The sequence below is a fragment of the Leptodactylus fuscus genome, chromosome 7, assembly GCF_031893055.1.
Source record: "Leptodactylus fuscus isolate aLepFus1 chromosome 7, aLepFus1.hap2, whole genome shotgun sequence".
NCBI classification, from domain to species: domain Eukaryota; kingdom Metazoa; phylum Chordata; class Amphibia; order Anura; family Leptodactylidae; genus Leptodactylus; species Leptodactylus fuscus.
The window spans coordinates 93,768,062-93,786,947 of NC_134271.1; the positions used below are offsets into that span (position 1 = coordinate 93,768,062).

Here is an 18,886-nt window from a genome sequence, read left to right on the forward strand (position 1 = left end):
ATTATTATAGCATATAATAATGATTAGAACCAAGTTCACGGTATGTCCATATAACCTTTTCTTCTGGTATTTTGCAGAGACCATGTTCTACAATTGGTTGGAAGGTAGGTTCTCTAAATACTATAAATCTTTCCATATTGTAAATGAAGTATGTTAATTTGATAGGTTTCTTTTTTTTTTTTTTATGTAGATTGTGAGCCCCACTTAGAGCTCACAATGTACATTTTTTTCCTATCAGTATGTCTTTTTGGAATATGGGATGGAAATCCATGCAAATACGGGGAGAACATACAAACTCCTTGCAGATGGTTTTTTGCCCTTGGCAGGATTTGAACACCAGGACTCCAGCGCTGCAAGGCTGCAGTGCTAACCACTGAGCCACCGTGTGGCCCCTAATTTGATAGGTTTCTGTCACATATGCATTGACCTAGACAGAGTTGAGTTGGGCTCCATTCAGACAACCCTGATGTAAATCAACCATCAAAAGCAGCTGTTTTTGACACCTTATTTGCATCAGTGTTTGTAACACTCTGCAGACTCAGCCATATGTTTAATAGATCCACACAGAATCCTTCATTTTCACAGATCATTCACATCAGTGAAGGATTTGGGTTTGTTTTAAAATCACATGCCCTATTTTTTGACGAATCATGGACAGCATGCGACCAAGAAAGGCAATCATGTGAATAGCTAAAGATAGGAGTTGAGACGTCACAAATGTAAGGTAAAATGGAAATCTTGGCACCTGTTCTGAGTTTTCAACCACATGGTTTTGGCACACAATTACTGATGCGAATCACTGACTGAAATGTTAAATGTGTGAATAAGGCTTTAGTTACTGTAGCAAAAGGGATGGCAAGAAGAGCCCATTATTTCTGCTGACCAGAGAGGTACTAAGGGGTAGACCCTTTACTAATCACACACATCCTAGGGGTAGGCTGTCAATATTAACTTCTGTTGGATTAAGCCATTTTAGGCTAAGGCCCTATTGGCCGGAAACGCTGCGCTAAAGCGCTGAGGTAACACATTGCGGTTCTTCCCGCAGCGCTTTGAACAGAAAGTTCACGAAGTTTGCCTCCGTGGACTTTCTGTTACCATTATATCTACGGGAATGCCACTGGCGTTTCCATAGATATAATTGACATGCTACAATTTCCAAACCGCAGCATGTCCACGCTGCGTTTTTTTGCGCAGAGTGGCCATGGGATTCGCATGAAACCTATCCACTTTGCAAGTACTGAAAATTGCGGCGTTTCCGTCCTGTGGGGCCCCAGCCTTAGACGTTTAGGATAAAGCAAGATTTTTGAAATCTGGTATGTGTCACTTTATCTGAGAATAACTTGCCAATGCTATTGGGTCTTTATGGGGGGCATTTAGGAGCATTATACTGTGTAGTAGGCCCTAACAGGGAATTGGTACAGTATAATGTTTTTCAGTGACCCCACAAACTATACAATATTATTTCCCCCTGACTAGGCATACTACTCTCCAAAATGGGCATACTATTGGCATTGGTACGCTATGGGCTCTGCAAATGTAACATGGCACTCTGAAACTATTTCAGCAATATCCTGTCCTCAAAAAAATCAAATAATGCTGTTTCCCTTCTGAGCCTGCCTGTATGCTCAAATAATATGGGATATTGCTGTAACAAGTGGTGAGGTGCTTTTTCTCCTAATAACTAGAGATGAGCGAGTACTGTTCGGATCAGCCGATCCGAACAGCACGCACGCATTGAAATGAATGGAAGCACCTGGTACTTCCGCTTTGACGCCAGCCGGCCGCTTAACCGCCTGCGTGCCGGCTACGTCCATTCATTTCAATGCGTGCGTGCTCGCTCATCTCTACTAATAACCCTTGTGAAAATGAAAAATCTGGGATTAAAACAGTGTTTTACTAGAGAAAAATGTAGATTTTCATTATCATGGCAGCAGTGCTGTCGCTAAATAACAGATCCTGACTGATCTGGTATTGATTATTATTATTTATTTATTTATATAGCACCATTAATTCCATGGTGCTTTACATTTGGGGGTTACATACAGTACACAAAATATACAGGCAGATATAATACTAACAATGACGGACTGGCACAGTGGGGTAGAGGGCCCTGCCCGCGAGGGCTTACAATCTATGAGGGAAGGGGGGTAGAGACAGAAGGAGAGGGGGGAGACAGTTCAGATGGCAGTGCGGTGATAGTGTTATTGGAGGTTGTACGCCTTCCTGAATAGGTGAGTCTTCAGGGCCTTCTTGAATCCTGTGATTGTGGGGGTCAGTCTTATGTGTCTTGGTAAGGAGTTCCAGAGTATGGGGGATGCACGGGAGAAGTCTTGGAGACGGTTGTGTGAGGAGCGGATGAGAGCAGAGCGGAGCAGGAGGTCTTTGGAGGATCTGAGGTTACGTGTGGGCAGGTAGCGAGAGATTAGGTTAGAGATATATGGAGGGGATGGGTTGTGGATGGCTTTGTATGTTAACGTTAGTAGCTTGAACTCAATTCGCTGGGCTATGGTTAGCCAGTGGAGGGACTGGCAGAGGGGAGCAGCCGATGAAGATCGGGGGGAGAGGTGAATTAAACGAGCAGCACAGTTTAAGGTGGACTGGAGGGGGGCGAGGGTGTTTGCTGGGAGTCCATGGAGAAGGGTGTTGCGGGAGATTATGAGGGCCTGGACGAGCATCTTAGTAGTTTCAGGGGTGAGGAAGGAGCGGATTCGGTGGATGTTTTTGAGTTGGAGGCGGCAGGAAGTGTTGAGGGTTTGAATGTGTAACTTGAAGGATAGGTTGGAGTCCAGGGTAACCCCAAGGCATCGGGCCTGTGAGACGGGTAATTGTGGTTCCGTTAACTTTGATAGATGGGTCAGGGGTGCTATACAGGGTTGGTTGAAGATGATGAACTTTGTTTTCTCCATGTTGAGTTTGAGAAAGCGGGAGGAGAGGAAGGAGGCTACGGCTGCTAAACAATCTGGAACTCTGGCCAGCAGGGAGGTCATGTCTGGTCCAGAGATGTATATTTGGGTGTCATCGGCATAGCAGTGGTATTGAAAACCATGAGATTCTATGAGTTGGCCCATGGCCAAGGGTGTAGATGGAGAACAGGAGGGGTCCTAGGACGGAGCCCTGGGGGACACCTACAGAGAGAGGGCGTAGTGAGGAGGTGGTATGCGAGTGGGAGACGCTGAATGTGCGGTCGGTGAGGTATGAGGAGATCCAGGAATGGGCCAGGTCTAAGATACCAAGGGATGAGAGAATTTCTAACAGGAGGGAGTGGTCAACTGTGTCAAAGGCAGAGGAGAGGTCAAGGAGGAGGAGGACAGAGTAATGGTGCTTGGCTTTGGCAGTTAGAAGGTCATTGGTGACTTTTGTTAGGGCAGTTTCAGTGGAGTGCTGGAGTCTGAAGCCTGACTGAAGTCTGTCAAAGAGCAGGTTGGACGAGAGATAGGAGGAGAGTTCTGAGTGGATGTGTTGCTCAAGCAGTTTTGAGGCATATGGGAGCAGTGAGATGGGGCGATAGTTGGCTGGAGAGGACGGGTCGAGGGACGATTTCTTAAGTATAAGAGTGACAGTGGCGTGTTTGAAGGCTGAGGGGAAGGATCCATTGATTAGGGATAGGTTGAAGAGATGAGTTAGGGCCAGCATAATGACTTCAGTGAGTTTGGAGATGAGATGTGACTGGATCGGGTCAAGCTCGCAGGAGATGAGGTGGGATTTGGAGATTAGGGAGGAGAGTTTTTCATCAGTGATGGTGGAGAAACAGGTCAAGGATGAGGAGCAGTGAGCAGTTGGGTGGATGGATTGTCGGGGAAGTAGGGTGAGACCGTCTCTGATGGTATCAATTTTAGTTCTGAAGTAGGAGACAAAGTCGTCAGCTGAGATAAGTGATGTCGGAGGGGGGGGGGCAGGAGGACGGAGGAGGGAGTTGAAGGTGGAGAATAGCTGTTTGGGGTTGCGAGAGAGTGCAGATATGAGTGTGGTGAAGTAGACCTGCTTTGCGGAGGAGAGTGTGGTCTTAAATGACCTATCTTAAGGATGGGTCATCAGGTATCAAAATGAACAAAAAAAAAAAGAGGGATTTCTGGGTTCAGGATATTGATTATTTATTTTCTTTTAGGCCTGTGTGTTGAGAAGAGGGCTTTCTACAGGCTCATTTCGGGATTGCATGCCAGCATCAATATTCATCTCAGTGCACGATATCTGATGCAAGGTAATGACCAGGGACACTAGACCAGGCCTGATGTTGCCCTATAACAATGTTATATATGGTGTAGGTAATTGTACATTGTAGATTATTGAAATATCCCACTTCAGAATTCTGCATTTGCCTCTGAATTACAAATTGTATACAGTTATTCTAGACAAAAACCATCCATCCTGGTGGGCTTGTTCTTCTGTAGGAGACAATCTGAACACACAGAGCTGCAGCATAAAGCATGGGAGAGGAACAGCCCAGTTGCACGAGCCTCTCATGAAGCAAGAGGTGAATTATAGTCTCAGACATCCATGGCTATGTATTGATAGGGCAGAGCTCAATTTGTGTATGAAGATAGCTCAGAGATTCAGAAAGTTTTCGTACCACAGTTCACAGGTATAATACAGTACATAACTGCTCTATGTTCTTGCACAGACACATGGATGAATAAAATCTGGGGGCACAACATCACAGAATTTCAGATCCGCTTTGATGCTGCACACACTCAGAATGAAGGCCCGAGGAGACTGAAGAACTTGTACTTTATTTATCTGATTGAGCTTCGAGCCATATCCAAGGTGCTGCCCTTCTTTGAGCGGCAGTCATATTTGCTGTACACCGGAAATAAAACACAAGACCTGCAAACCAAGAAACTTCTGCTCGACATTCTTCGGGATACCAGGTAAGGCCAAAGTCACTCCCACTGTTTTTTTTTTTTTGCTTCAGAATTCTGTATCCTGCCGGGTACATTTATTACGTCTTTTCCCAAGTCAGATATCCTTAAGGACTCTGCAAGGTTTTCTATATAATTGTAGACAGTGGTAGGACTCACTGGATTGTTCTTTATTAGGATTGTCTTAGGTGCCAGATTATTTATTATTAGTAGAGATGAGCGAGTAGTATTCGATCGAATACCTCCCCTGCATAGTTATTGGTGTAATCGGTCGCATACCACGTGGTAAACGCAGTAAAAATTCGATTCCCCTCCCACCTTCCCTGGTGCTTTTTTACACCAATAACTATGCAGGAGAGGTATTCGATCGAATACTACTCGCTCATCTCTAATTATTAGGATTGTTTTAGGTGCCAGATAATTTATTTTTTTTTTTTTAGTACATTTGCACATATTCTGTAGTGTTTACATGACAATATACTGTGTTCTGAAATGTAAAAATTACTTTCATATTTATTATAGAGATTTCCCTTTGCACTTTGATGAAAACTCGCTTTTTGCCGGGGATAAGAAACAAGCTGACAGATTAAAGGTAAATAGTGAGATCAGTTAGTGACGTACACAGAAGCAATGGCATTCATGTTGTCAAGTCATGCAACTGTATCAGACAAGGGTTCTGCCATGTGACAAGCGGTGTCAAGCTGTGGCTGCCTTTTCTTTTACTTAATAAATTAAGGCACTAAACGAATATGGGATTTCTTTTATTACCTGTAAAGAGTAAAAATTGCTAGTCAATCAGCGCTTTCACTGGTGGGTATCATCCTGGAGTGCGGCTGCATGGTACATCAGATGAAACCTTAGTTAGGACTTTGAATATAACGGGGTAATGGGTTAAAATAAATAAGGCCGGGGCCCCATGGTCCGGAAACGCCGCAGGAAAAATTGCCGCGTTTTACAGTATCTGCAAAGTTGATGGGATTCATGCAAATCCCATGCACATTCTGCATTTAAAACCGCAGTGCGGACACGCTGCGATTTCCAAAACCGGCGCAGTTTTGGAAATCACAGCATGTCAATTATATCTACGGAAACGCCGGCGGATTTCCCATAGATATAATTGAAACAGTCCGCGGAGGAAAACTCAGTGAACTTTCTGTTCAAAGCGCTGCGGGAAGAACCACGATGCGTTCCCACACTGCATATTGTCCCGTGGAGCCTTAGCCAAAGACAAACAATACTTGGGATGTATGCCTAGCAGCCAAACTGATTACGCAAAAGACTGGAACTCTCCCTCCCAACCATCCATAGAAATTAAAAGAATTCTCCCTTTCAAATTACAAAATGGAAGAATTATTTGCTATAAAATCACATAAAAATATAAAAATTTTAAGCGAATTGGAAATTGGGTGAGTTATATAAACAGTAGGGAGCATAGAGCTGAAAATAACAGAAATGATTGCTCTGAAACCGTGGGATTTTGAGAGAAATCTGCAACTGCAGAGGAATCAGTAGAGTAACGTCTATTGAGGGATTCAAAGAGCTGGAGTTGCTGCAGGTGGTGAAGGGTCCCCTTTAAATGGTTGCATTGGGTATAGCTCCTCTCTTGCCTCGTACCACAATGATTTCATTGATGATTATTGATGCAGTGTTTAAGTTGTGTTTTATCTGTTCTTATAGGATGAATTCCGACATCATTTTCGAAACATCTCTAGGATAATGGACTGTGTTGGCTGCTTTAAATGTCGACTTTGGGGAAAGTTACAGGTGGGTGATTGGTTATATAGGATGCTACAGTATTTTGAAGATGTGACATTTAAAGTCCATGTACTTCTTCACAAAAATTCTAATAAGGGTATCCATCGAAAACATCTGACATATCTTGGTGCTGGGACCACCACCAATACCTAAAACAAAAGGGCAGTAGCTACTCAGAGAGTGGAGCAAAGTGCTATAGCGACTGAAAGAGATTATATTTAACACGCTTTCTACATCTGTCAATAATGGACCTTACTGTGCCACAATTGACTTTATATGCCTGTTACAGGGGAATATTGTGGCGTCTGCTGCACTTTCAGAAGTGGGTGCCCCTGCCATGTACACACAGCAAGACGCCTGTTCCATCAGAACCCCTGAAAATGAGATCACAGATCACCCCATTAGCCAGTCAGAAAATGAGTTATGGATTAAACCACGCTACAAATGGTGGAAAAATTTGTATCCTAAAAAAGCAGTGGCAAATTCCCCAGTAAGAGCTAATAGAAGTTAATTAGTAAGTTATATTATCCCCCAAAATAGTGCCATTAAACCTGTCCTGCAAAATAAAAAAAAAACAAAACTATATTGCCTAAAACAAGCCAGTCACCAAAGGGTTAATGCAATATTTCAAGTTTTTCTCATAGATTGTAAGCCCCTCATAGATTGTAAGCCCTCGTGGGCAGGGCCCTCTACCCCACCATGGAATTAATGGTGCTATTTAAATAAACAGATGCCATTTACACTAAAGATTTCCTTTTGTGGACTATGCATCTCCACTGGAAAAGATAAAACTCTTTAGCCTGTTCCTGCAGTCTTATTTCATTCTATGTGTGTCTACATTGTGCTAACATTTTAGTAGGTTAGCCTAAAGTAGAGGACGAATAACAGGGAATATGACTCCAGGATTAGACTGTAGGGTTGCTTTCTAAAGGTAGACTCCAAATATATTGTAAGAAACAAAAAAAAAAAAACGCCACTAAACTAACAAGTCAAGGTGTCTGATTCTTGCCATGAAAACCAATGCAATCCCAGAAAACAATATGGCTGCAGGAAACTGGGTATCAACGGACAAACAAAATGTACCTTTTAGTGAGGGGGGGGGGGCGGGGGGTAACATACTGTGGTTGCAATTCAAAGATCAATCATAACTATTTTTTAACAAAGATTTCCATTCTCCATCCCACAGACTCAGGGGTTGGGTACGGCACTGAAAATCCTTTTCTCAGAAAAACAAATTCAGAGCATGCCAGAGACTGGACCTTCGTATGGATTCCACTTAAAGCGTCAGGAAATTGTGGCTCTTCTCAATGCTTTTGGAAGGTTGGTGTTGGGAGATTCGGGATGGGTGGGGGTTGTTTTGTTGCAGATCTTGCGTTTTTTTGAGCCAACGTCAGGAGTGGCTTGAAAAGGAATGGAAAATATAAATGAAGCACTTATACGTCTCCCTTCTAGTAAACCCACTCCAGCATTTCTGCAACCTGGGGCTTTGGCCTAAGGGCCCGTTCACACAGGCACAGAGGGGGCAGATTATGGCGCCGAATCCACGTCATAATCCGCCCCCTCACAATGGTGGTCTATGGAGACCGCTAACTTTCTTTTTTCTGCTAGCGGCATGTTCAAGTGAATGGATTTGAAAACTGACCGCCGGGTTTCCGTCTCCTGTCCAGTTTCGCGGGGCAGAAGACTGAAACTGGCCGGGTTACACAAATTGGACGATGAGCGCAGGTGTGAACCCGCCCTAAAGCAGTTCTAGATCACTGACGTTCGGATCATATAACAGCCACTCATAATATCTAGGATTTTTTTTCAACTTTTATTTGCTACGTCCATCTATTGCTGTCCACTCGTCCCTCACCCTGGTCACGATGTCTTTATACAGACTTGATGAGCCCTTCTGAGTTGCTCTACCTGATCATAGAGGACTGCAGATCTCTCACTTCTGTATTAATGGAAGGAAAACCAGGAACCTGTTCAGCAGCCAGGGAAATGCTGTAGATTTCAGAGCTGGCTCCAAGTATGCAGCAATACTCCTTCCTCTTCCTTCTGCCAGGGATCTTATCTAACTGCTTAGACCATTAGGGATCCTTACATAAACTTCACCATTGCTGTAGCTTACCAGAAGGTTTCATGTTAACCCTTTTACTGCCCTAGATCACTAAGAATAGACATTAATAATATCCTTTATCACACTAAACTTGGATACTCTGTGGCCTTGTATATGTGGCTGCTTTCTAGTTAGTTATGAGTGGTGTAGACAAATCTAGTGTAATGCCAAGCTATTGGCTACATCTACGGTATATTTACTAATTGATGTACGTTAATTTTTATTTTTTTTTGTCCTTTCCTGCAGAATCTCTACAAGTATAAAGGAATTGGAAAACTTTAAAAGACTTCTAGAGAATGTGTGACAAAGGATGAGGATCCTTGGAGGACAGATCTTTGCACTATCAATGCCCCTACATGTTTGACAATAACTCTTGGTCAAAGTCTGAGAATTTTACATTCTCACTGTGAAAACTGGTCCTTTAAAAGGACCTTCCTGTGTATATTGTAAAATAAATATGCTTCAGATTTTCTATTTAGTGTGACTTTTAGCTGCACTTCTACTGAATCACCTGATGAAGCGTTTATCACCTTTTTAAAGTTGGGATAGGTTTTTCTATCCTAGAGAGTTATGCCTGTTTTACCTTGCTTGTTTCTGTCCAGTGTCATTCATCCAACCCTTAACTCGTGTCCATTATCTAATATATAGTTTCCAATCTTGCATCACCAACACGGATCATAACTCTTGTGGCTTACCAATAGAATAGGGTGCGTCACGAGAACTATAACTCCAGTGTAGTATGACCATAGCACTGGCCTTCTCTATAGTAAATGACACGATTGGCTTATGTAATCTGATCCCATACAAGCAACTAGTAAAATGCCAAACATCCCGAATAAATGCATTTTTAGGTTTGTTACATATACATTACTTGTTTCTGTAAATCTGTTCTCCCTGCGGAGGTGTTGGGGAGAGATCTAAGGTGTTGTACATATTACTGGTACTCAGGGACCACTAACAGCTCAGATTCTTGTTAGAATACAATTTTTGTTCTGTGTAAAAAGAAAAAAAATAAATTTCCGCATGATTTTGCAACGTCTTGCTTACCAAGCATAAGAATTGATGTGTGTCAAGGCTGCCACCGAGTGGCAAATCTATGAAACTGCAGTTCACTAATATGCAGTTTCATAACTTTACCACTAGATGGCAAGCTTTTGCAAGAGCATTCAAGAACAAATGTCACAAGTACTTAATTACCTATTAATTAGTGTCTGCATGTGTTTTGTTTTTTTTAACCTTTTTTTTTTTCCCCTTGTTCATTCCCTTGTTTTTGTTCAGGGCTTTGTAAGAGCTGTGAACCCATTTGAGGAGATTTATTATACATTTTACATGTCAGAGGCAGAAATATATAGCATATATTTCAGTCATAATTTGCTTTAGTTTTCTGGAGCAAATAATGTCAAATCTGTCAACCTATTCCATCAATCAAAATCTGGCATAGTGTACTCTATATCTCCCCAGTATATGTCTATTGTGCCATTTATTGCTGTTACTTTTAACTATGACTTGAATTTTTTGCAGCTACTACGTAAAGTCTGTTAAGACCAAGAGTGGAGAAATGGGGAAATCCTCCATGTAATTTGCTACTTTTTACATCAGATGTAGTAGGGTTGAATTTGCCATGTGATATGATTTATATAGGGCTACAGGTAAACATGTTAAATTCTATGAACTTACTAAGAGTGCATTTGCAAAGAGCTTCATCCCTGCTACATCTGTAGACATCACATCACCAATTCCAGTAATCTATTCGTGCAGAATTATCACCAGCCATTGGCAAGTGCAGCATATTTTATTTTCGCGCTAATTCTATAGAACGTTGTCCCTTGTTGTTTGCCCAGCTATCATCTCCATATTTGTACATCTTCAAGCTTATCAATCATATTTGACCACTGTGCTTTACACTGCAGCTTTATATTTTTAAGAGATGTTTTTCATTGTTAATTCCAGAGCGGCCCATCCGCTATTTTATTCATTATAGTAGTGATCTCTAATCTGTGCCTCTTTAGCTTTAACTAAACACCCATCATTGATACATCCATCCAAGGGAGATTTATGAAAATTAGTGCAAAAAATTGCCTGTAGTAACCAATCAAGATGCTGCTTTTTTCAAGGAACCTCTGAAAGCTGGAATCAGATTGGCTGCTATGGGCAACTACTGTACTAGTTTTAACATCTCCCCTACTGTGCCTCTTAAAGGGTAGTATATTGAGATCTGTACATAGTTTAATGCATGCATGAGCAAGTTCCTCGAAGGCTCATTTTTTTTTAAAGGGGCACTGCAGGAAAAATGTAATACAGCTACCCCTAGTGCAGGGACTGAGGGCAAATGAAGGTTTCAAGCACCCGCCTCATAGCATGTGTAAAGCTCTACCCACACAATAGCCATAGCCGTCTATAAATTCTTCCTGGACTATTCCTCTAACACCCCAAGACCTTTTGAATGTTGAAAAACTGTTTTAGAAAGTCAGACAAAATCTTAGCAATAGAGAAAGACATTCACATGGTTGTTTACACCCAAGACAGAGGAATGGTGGGCTAGCAGGGAAGTATGGGACAGGACCAGGATAAGAACCAAAAAAAAAAAATCCACATCCTTAAAGTGGAGTCCTTTCTATTTTAACAGCCGTGTGTTACTGTCCAGGCCCCATGACTGTTCTCCAGCTCCGTATGGTGCACAGCATCTGCAATTCCAGGCACGGCACAACAACCACCTCACCAGGTTCTGGCTGTAGCCTGCAAGCTCCCTGGAGTAGGACAGTCTGCACCATTTTGTACTTGTATGTAATGTTTGTGTATTTATTAACCCTTTTTCCCCTCCAGCTGTACAGAACTGTTACACTGTTGGCACACTGAAATAAATTCCATGTTGATCATAAATTGTTTCATCTTTAAATGAATTCACTTATTGCTACTAACCCTCATAAGATGTCTCGCCTACTATGTTCCAGGGCTGCTTTTTTTTTTTTTTTCTTTAAGTGGGTTTGAGGGATGGAAAACCCAAATGGAGTTCAAGTGCTGGTGTGAACCCAGCCTTAGTTGCTAGAGAAACTGCATAACCACCAGACGTTTCAATATGGTTGTCAGGTAGTGCATGTCCAACAACCAGTCTTCTAGAAACAATTCCTTTAAATCATGATATTAAGCTCCACTTGCTCTTCTCAGGCAATGACAATAACATTTATTGGTCACGTGTTCATTCTGCAAGAAAACTCCCATTCAAATGAAAAGGGCTGAAAGTACAGTCACTTCGGTGCATGGTGCTGTGCTTATATGTAGTGAAGTTATCAATATAGTCCTGGCTAACCCTGTAAAGAGGACCCTTTACCACCTCCACCATTTGTAGTGCTTAGCATCTCTTAATAGGTGTAGTTCTACCACTTCCAGCACAGTTGGAATTTCTCTAGTCTCCACCATTCCTGAACAACCGCAGTTAGTCATAATTAGAGATGAGCGAACAGTAAAATGTTTGAGATTCGATATTCGTTTCAAGTAGCCCCTCAATATTAGACTACTCGAATCGAATCCTATTATATTCTATGTGGGGGAAATTGCTCGTTTCAGGGATAGGCAACGTTCGATCAAATTATACTTACCAAGTCCACGAGTGAGGGTCGGGCTGGATCCTCCGAGAAGTCTTCTCTGTGCAGCGTCCCCACGGCGTCTTCCGGCTCTGAATTCACTCTGCCAGGCATCGGGCCTGGGCAGAGCCAACTGCGCAAGCCCGCACTACAAGTGGGCATGCGCAGTCGGCTATGCCCAGGCCCGATGCCTGGCAGAGTGTATTCAGAGCCGAAAGCTGCACGGAGAAGACTTCTAAAGGTAGGAGAAGAACCAGCGTTGATTGGCCGACTGTATAGCATTTGTCCAATCAATGCTGGTTCTGCATCGAACTTTTCCCATTCGAATAGCGAGTGGTACTCGATAGAGTAAGAGTATTTCAAATACCGTAGTATGCGATCGAATACCTACTCGAATCGAGTACTACTCGCTCATCTCTAGTCATAATGCCTGATGTGTCATTTACACTCTGTAATGCCAGGACAGAGTCAGGCAGGTGGGGTGGGAGGGCATAATTCAGAGCTCCAAAAAAAAAAAAAAAAAAAATTTACCTGCAGACCCCACAGACTAATTATTTCTGCCAATTTTAGACAGTCTGTGGCAGACACTCCAACATAGATGTAAACTTAGCCTTAAAGAGAACCTTTCACATCCGCAGGGCACATGCGGTGTAATACACTGCTGGAAAGCAGACAGTGCGCTGAATTTAACTGTAGCTCTTCAGTGTCAGGAACACCCCTCCTCAGTAGCATCTATTGCGCTGTACTGTGAGAGGGGACATTTCTTATCACCCAACAATGACTGACAAACGCCCTTATGACACTAAAGAGCTACGGTAACGGCACAGATAGCTCTTCAGCGGGGGCACACAAGGAGAAAGCTGACATTGTGCTCTGAATTCAGCGTACTGTCGGCTTTCTAGCGGTGTATTACACCATGTGCCCCAAGGACATGAAATGTCCTCTTTAAGGGAGGTTGAGAGATGAACTTGTTCGCAGTGGTGATTGAACTTGAATCTAATTGAACTTGTCAAGTGACTCAAGAATAGTAACCTTAAAGGCATGGTATATGCAGATTCACAGAACCCACTCCTCACACTAAGAAACTTCAGCTACCTGAACCCTTCAGACAGATCATCTCCTGGTATCACAGCCATCAGCTTGTGATGGTAAGGAACATTTAGATATAAGTTATCAAACTGATAGTGATGCAAATCCTAGTGATGTTTAGGAGGAGAGCATTTAAAAGATTAGTCAGGTTCTCACCAACCTCCAGAACAATATGGGGCTTGGTTAGATAGGACACCAGTTGGTACATTTCACTGTGATCATTGTACAGTAGGTCTTAAATCTGAAGTGATATCACTAGTAAGGTAGTTTTGGCCTTTTGAGAATATTTTACACATCTACACTTGTTCTAGCCAATATATAGGAGAGACTGAACAACTCTGTAGCTCACTTGGGGATATTATCCCCCATCTCACAGTGTAAGGTGTGCACAATGGCTATAACTACCCTAACATTCTCACATCACCTAGGCGCAGGGGTAGGGAACGTACGGCTCTCCAGCTGTTGCAAAACTACAACTCCCAGCATGCATACTGGCTCTGCTGTTCTGGGAACTCCCATGGAAGTGAATGGAGCATGATGGGAGTTGTAGTTTCACAGCAGCTGGAGAGCCAAAGGTTCCCTACCCGACCTAGGGAATGGTCATTGGGATAAATGTAGCCTCAGGAAAGCCTGTGTACATATAGAATGAAGACTCAGGCCCTTGTGTTAGTTATTGAACACTAATTCCCTAATTGAAATGGTTTTTAAGAGTCCTGAGGTCACCCCTATGCTTCCTCCCTTCCCTAAACTGGCCATATGTGGTCAAATGCCTTTGGGGGAGGGGGATGGGTGTACACTCCCATTTCAGTTTTAAAAGTCTTGTTCTCTGCATATCACACATCCCTCCATTTCATTATATGGCCTATATCAGGCACGACAAACTCAGGGTATCCCGAGGGCCACATGAGTAACAAGAGGTTGTTGCGAGGGCCGCACACAGCAGCTAATGGCTAGGGCCTAGGGGACTGATTACTAATACCATGCATCGCAAAAATCCGGCATTTCTATTGCAGGCTACATAGAGTAGCCTACAATAGAAAGTATAGAATGACAGGCTGGAGCCTCACAAGGCTCCCGGATGCCATAAAAATGCATGCAGGCCCTGAATCTTGCTCCGGGTGCCTGCGATTGCCGGTTAAATGGCACCTCAGTTAAAGCTGGCAGACACCATTATTGGGTTAGAGTGCTGGGGAAGGGCGGGTTAGAGTGCTGGGGAAGGGCGGGTTAGAGTGCTGGGGAAGGGCGGGTTAGAGTGCTGGGGAAGGGCGGGTTAGAGTGCTGGGGAAGGGCGGGTTAGAGTGCTGGGGAAGGGCGGGTTAGAGTGCTGGGGAAGGGCGGGTTAGAGTGCTGGGGAAGGGCGGGTTAGAGTGCTGGGGAAGGGCGGGTTAGAGTGCTGGGGAAGGGCGGGTTAGAGTGCTGGGGAAGGGCGGGTTAGAGTGCTGGGGAAGGGCGCTGGGGAAGGGGGTTCTTCTGGATGTCTGGCCCTTCCTTGGGCCTGAGGACTGTTTTTTCCCACCCACTTGCAATTCTTGCACTTGGGGGTTAATAGGAGCACTACAGACTGTAATGGTCCAATTAACCTGCAAGTGAAAGAATTGCAAGGTGGGTGGGGGAAAAAAAAAAAAAAAAAAGTCCTCAAGCCAAGGAAGGGCCAGACAGACATCAAAAAGCCCCCCTCCCCCAGCACCCCCCGTAGGATAGGGGTTAAATACTTGAGAAAAAACAAAAACAAACAAACAAAAAAAAAAAAAAAACACAATTTCTTCTGCAGAAGCTTACCTGCTTCTGCTCTTCAGCATGCGCAGCGGTCTTGTGAGACCGCGTAGGACGCAGGCACACATCGGGTGCGGGCCTAACTACGTGGCCACGTCACCCGGAGGGGGCGGAGTGGAGGGAGCGGAGCAGGCAGGGAGACCTGCTCTCTGCGAAGGGTGAGGGGCGGCTGCTGGAGCAGCGCTGAGTCCAGCAGGATCGCCCCAATCCACCGCTCACTTTCCCTGTCGAGTTTGTCCTGGACTGGCTTAGGTCAAAAAATGCCGTCCCCCCCCGGGGCCCCGGCATAGCGCCGCCTGAAGCGGTCGCTTCATGAGAGGTGCGGCGCTGCATATTCCTGCATATGACCTGCTTACGTGAACAGCAGCCGCTGATCAAGTAAGCAGGTCATATGCAGGGATATGGGCCAATGAATGAAGAGCCAGAAGTGCTGATCGTGAGTTTTGTACATCTGCGGCCCGCACAAAAGTCTCAAACTTTGTCTCTAAAGTTTAGAGACAAAGTTTGAGACTTTTGTGAGGGCCGCAGATATGCCTGTAAAGGGCCGCATTTTTATTTTTATTTTTTTTTTAAATGTGCTTTATTGTTAAGGTGTTTCCATGCACATCAGACAACAGTACGTCATGTAGATTACTTAGTGGCCATAACCCAGCAAGTCATACTATTACGGGATTCAAAGATGGCATACATGTCCTATGGGTCACACCTGGACCTTGAGAGATGTTTAGCTCTGATAGTCTGACAGATGGCTCATCCAGGTTGGCCAGTCACCCATTCCAATTTGAGTTGCTATGGTGCTGTACACACCATAATGAGGAAACTGGCTTCACTTCCTTAACGCCAGGCATGAACATAGAATTAGACTCCGAGCTCTGATAGGATTTGACATTGAATCAGAGGGCTCCTCTTGAAGTGGAAGGGGCACTCAAGCACTTACAAATACACGGACACAGGAGATTTTAGTGCAGATAAGTTTATTTCAGTATGGTAGTGCTTACAGATCTAGTGAAGTTACTCAGTACATTCATTGGCCACTGCAGGTCAACACCAGCAAGTAGAAAACACTAGTAAAAACCCCTGCTAATAGAGGGGCCTACAACATTGCAGTTTGTTGCTGGCAGTCACAGGGTTAAACATCTTAAAAATAAAACGCTATAGATGAGCACAAGCAGATACAAAAAGGAGGCGGGTAGAGGGTAGTCACACACCTGCCAATCAGATTACAGCTCTCATTTTACAACATGCACTAAGGATCACTGGAACCTGATTGGCTGCCTTGAGACTCCCCCCTTCCCTTGTGCCAATTACATAAGTGTGGCCCCATTTTCTACAGGGTCACAAAATGGTTACCACCACTCTTGGCGGAGCAGCTCTGTAAGACTGCCCTAGTATCAAGAAACTAACATTAGTATTTATACAGGCATTTCTTAAGTAGGTGGAGGCGCTACTATGAAAATTTACTACAAAAGTTTTACACACATCCTTGAACTCACCATTTTCTTAAAGTGCATCAGAACACAGGTTAAGTAGCCAATTTAAAATTCTTTGGCCATAAACATAACGCAACCATATTCCAGTCTGAACAGGGTGCAACTGCATATGTAACTAAACCGCAAGAACAAAGGAGCTGCGGTTTAGGCTGCGTTATAACGTCATCCACATGGACACTGGATCTAGTGCAACAATTAAAAGCTGTGAAGAACGGGGCTAGGTCTCTGGAGAGTAGGTCGCCCTTCAAATAGGGTGTATTACTAGTGCACATCGAAAAGAGTAGAAACTAGCAAACAATTTAATAAAATATATATATATATATATATATATATATATATATATATATATATATATATATATCACACACACCACTGCCTTAGATAAAACGTGAAAACGTGAACTAATCACTGCTGTTGACTGGAGTTTTCACAAGTTTTTTTTACTTTTTTCCTCAGCTTAAGTTTGGAAGGCAAGGCTAGATGCACAGGCCCTAAACATGGATATGATCCGGATGGTACGCTAACCCATAAGGGTGATTTATGACCACTAGCACCCTTCAGCGCCACAAACATGTGTCAACCAGTCCACAAATTAGTCTTGATTTCTAGCCTAAACCCAATCAGGAGACCGACTCCTTACCTCAGTGACTTCCGATGCTGAAAGATCACCATGACATAGAGTCCCAGTCTCTTGACTGGGCTGAAGTGGAGAAACCCCAACTGTTTTATGGCACAGCCACACACAGCAAATCCCTGTGGATCAGCACTGCAACGCAAGGTTCTTGGTTATTCTCCCCCTTCCATATGGCTTACATCTTCTGAAGTGCAAAGTATGAAATACACAGGTAACGCCTGCAGCAAGTAGATGAATTTGTTAAATCCAATCCACCATTCTACATGTCTAAATCCCCACTGAGTTTGTGGAGGCTAACCTGTGGAGCTTCTGCCCATGTATCACCAGCCTTGAGACAGCATTTGATGATCCATGGACAGCAGCTTGTTGACATTTCTGTAATAGTTTCGCTTTGTTTAGTGCACGGTGTGACAAATACGAAGGAACCCCAGCAATAAAAGGAGACCATGTGGTAAGGGTTGGTGACATGGATACTCATGGATGAAAGCTATTAGAAGGCAGCGCTTACAAGGTCACGGGACAAATTTAAGATCAGTGCAAGTTATTCTCCAAGTATAAGGCATGGTCAGTTTACAGACCCGAGTGTATTGCAGCATTACATAGGTCATTGTGACCATTTACAGACAAATCTTAAGAGGGACCTGTTGCTGCTTGTGTCAGGTCAGTTTTAGAAATTGTTCTCTTAACTGTGGTACGTTTCCTGTCCCAAAACCCAGCCCAAGTACTAGTTGGGCATTCAAAATGGCTACCTCCAAAGCACAAGTATCCACTGCAACTTGCATATATGCATGAGCATTTAAATATCTTTCCTCCACCCCCTCCCCCAAATTAACCAGCTGACCTTAAGGCGGCTTTGTACACACCACACAATGCAGGATTTGTTCGTTAGTTTGCATTGCAGAATTTCTAGAATATTCAAGCAGCAAGCAACTCTTCCTTGGAAAAGACATGTGAACTAAGACGAGAAATGGGGAGGTTGGGAAGTTTAAGCACTTGGCTCATGACTAGAGCAATACTCTGCACAATCAGCAGAGGGAGCCATTTTGCAACATGTTCCAATACAGTATATTAGTCAAGTATAGAATTCTGGTTACAGCATTCCTGAACATTGTCAATCTTCAGAAAGGGAAAGGCTATTAAGCTACCAGATTGCTGCTTACATTATATGGGGACTACAAGTTTTAAATTAAAGCCAGGGTACACTTTGGGAGAAAGCCGCCATATTTTCAATCTGTCTATAGGTTTTGTCACTGAATCAGATGCAACACCAGACACCCATGGACAGGTATGGTGCCATGTTTTTTTCTAATACTGTACAACTTTTAATGCTAGATTACAAAACTCTCCAGTTATTGTGTGTAACCTGATTTGGAAGAGGTGATGGTGAGGTCAATGCTTTCAACCCTGCAATATTCAGTGCATGTTACAGAGGATATACATCTACCTTCACTCAGATCAGGGTAGGCCATTCCCTAGGGTAAGGAGTCACTAGTATCTATTACGTCTGACATACAGAGCATGCTGGCTATTTTTCCTGGACTGAACAATGAGCTGGGATTTGGACTAAGCTTCATAGTCATCTATGCCTCCCCACATGTCTAGTG

At 43.5% G+C, this 18,886-nt stretch overlaps 1 protein-coding gene across 2 annotated transcripts in view; it reads left to right on the plus strand.

The window, feature by feature from the left end:
- The window catches only part of ERO1A (endoplasmic reticulum oxidoreductase 1 alpha), a 33,341-nt gene extending 21,746 nt beyond the window's left edge, over nucleotides 1–11,595 (plus strand). For both annotated transcript variants that reach the window (XM_075282536.1, XM_075282538.1), the window contains 7 exons: nucleotides 78–104; nucleotides 4,106–4,198; nucleotides 4,619–4,865; nucleotides 5,379–5,448; nucleotides 6,534–6,620; nucleotides 7,798–7,931; nucleotides 8,962–11,595. In XM_075282536.1, the coding sequence (XP_075138637.1) occupies nucleotides 78–104; nucleotides 4,106–4,198; nucleotides 4,619–4,865; nucleotides 5,379–5,448; nucleotides 6,534–6,620; nucleotides 7,798–7,931; nucleotides 8,962–9,019 (716 nt within the window). In that variant the 3' untranslated portion in view covers nucleotides 9,020–11,595. The remainder of the gene's footprint in view (nucleotides 1–77; nucleotides 105–4,105; nucleotides 4,199–4,618; nucleotides 4,866–5,378; nucleotides 5,449–6,533; nucleotides 6,621–7,797; nucleotides 7,932–8,961) is intronic.
- Nucleotides 11,596–18,886: the final 7,291 nt, after the last annotated feature.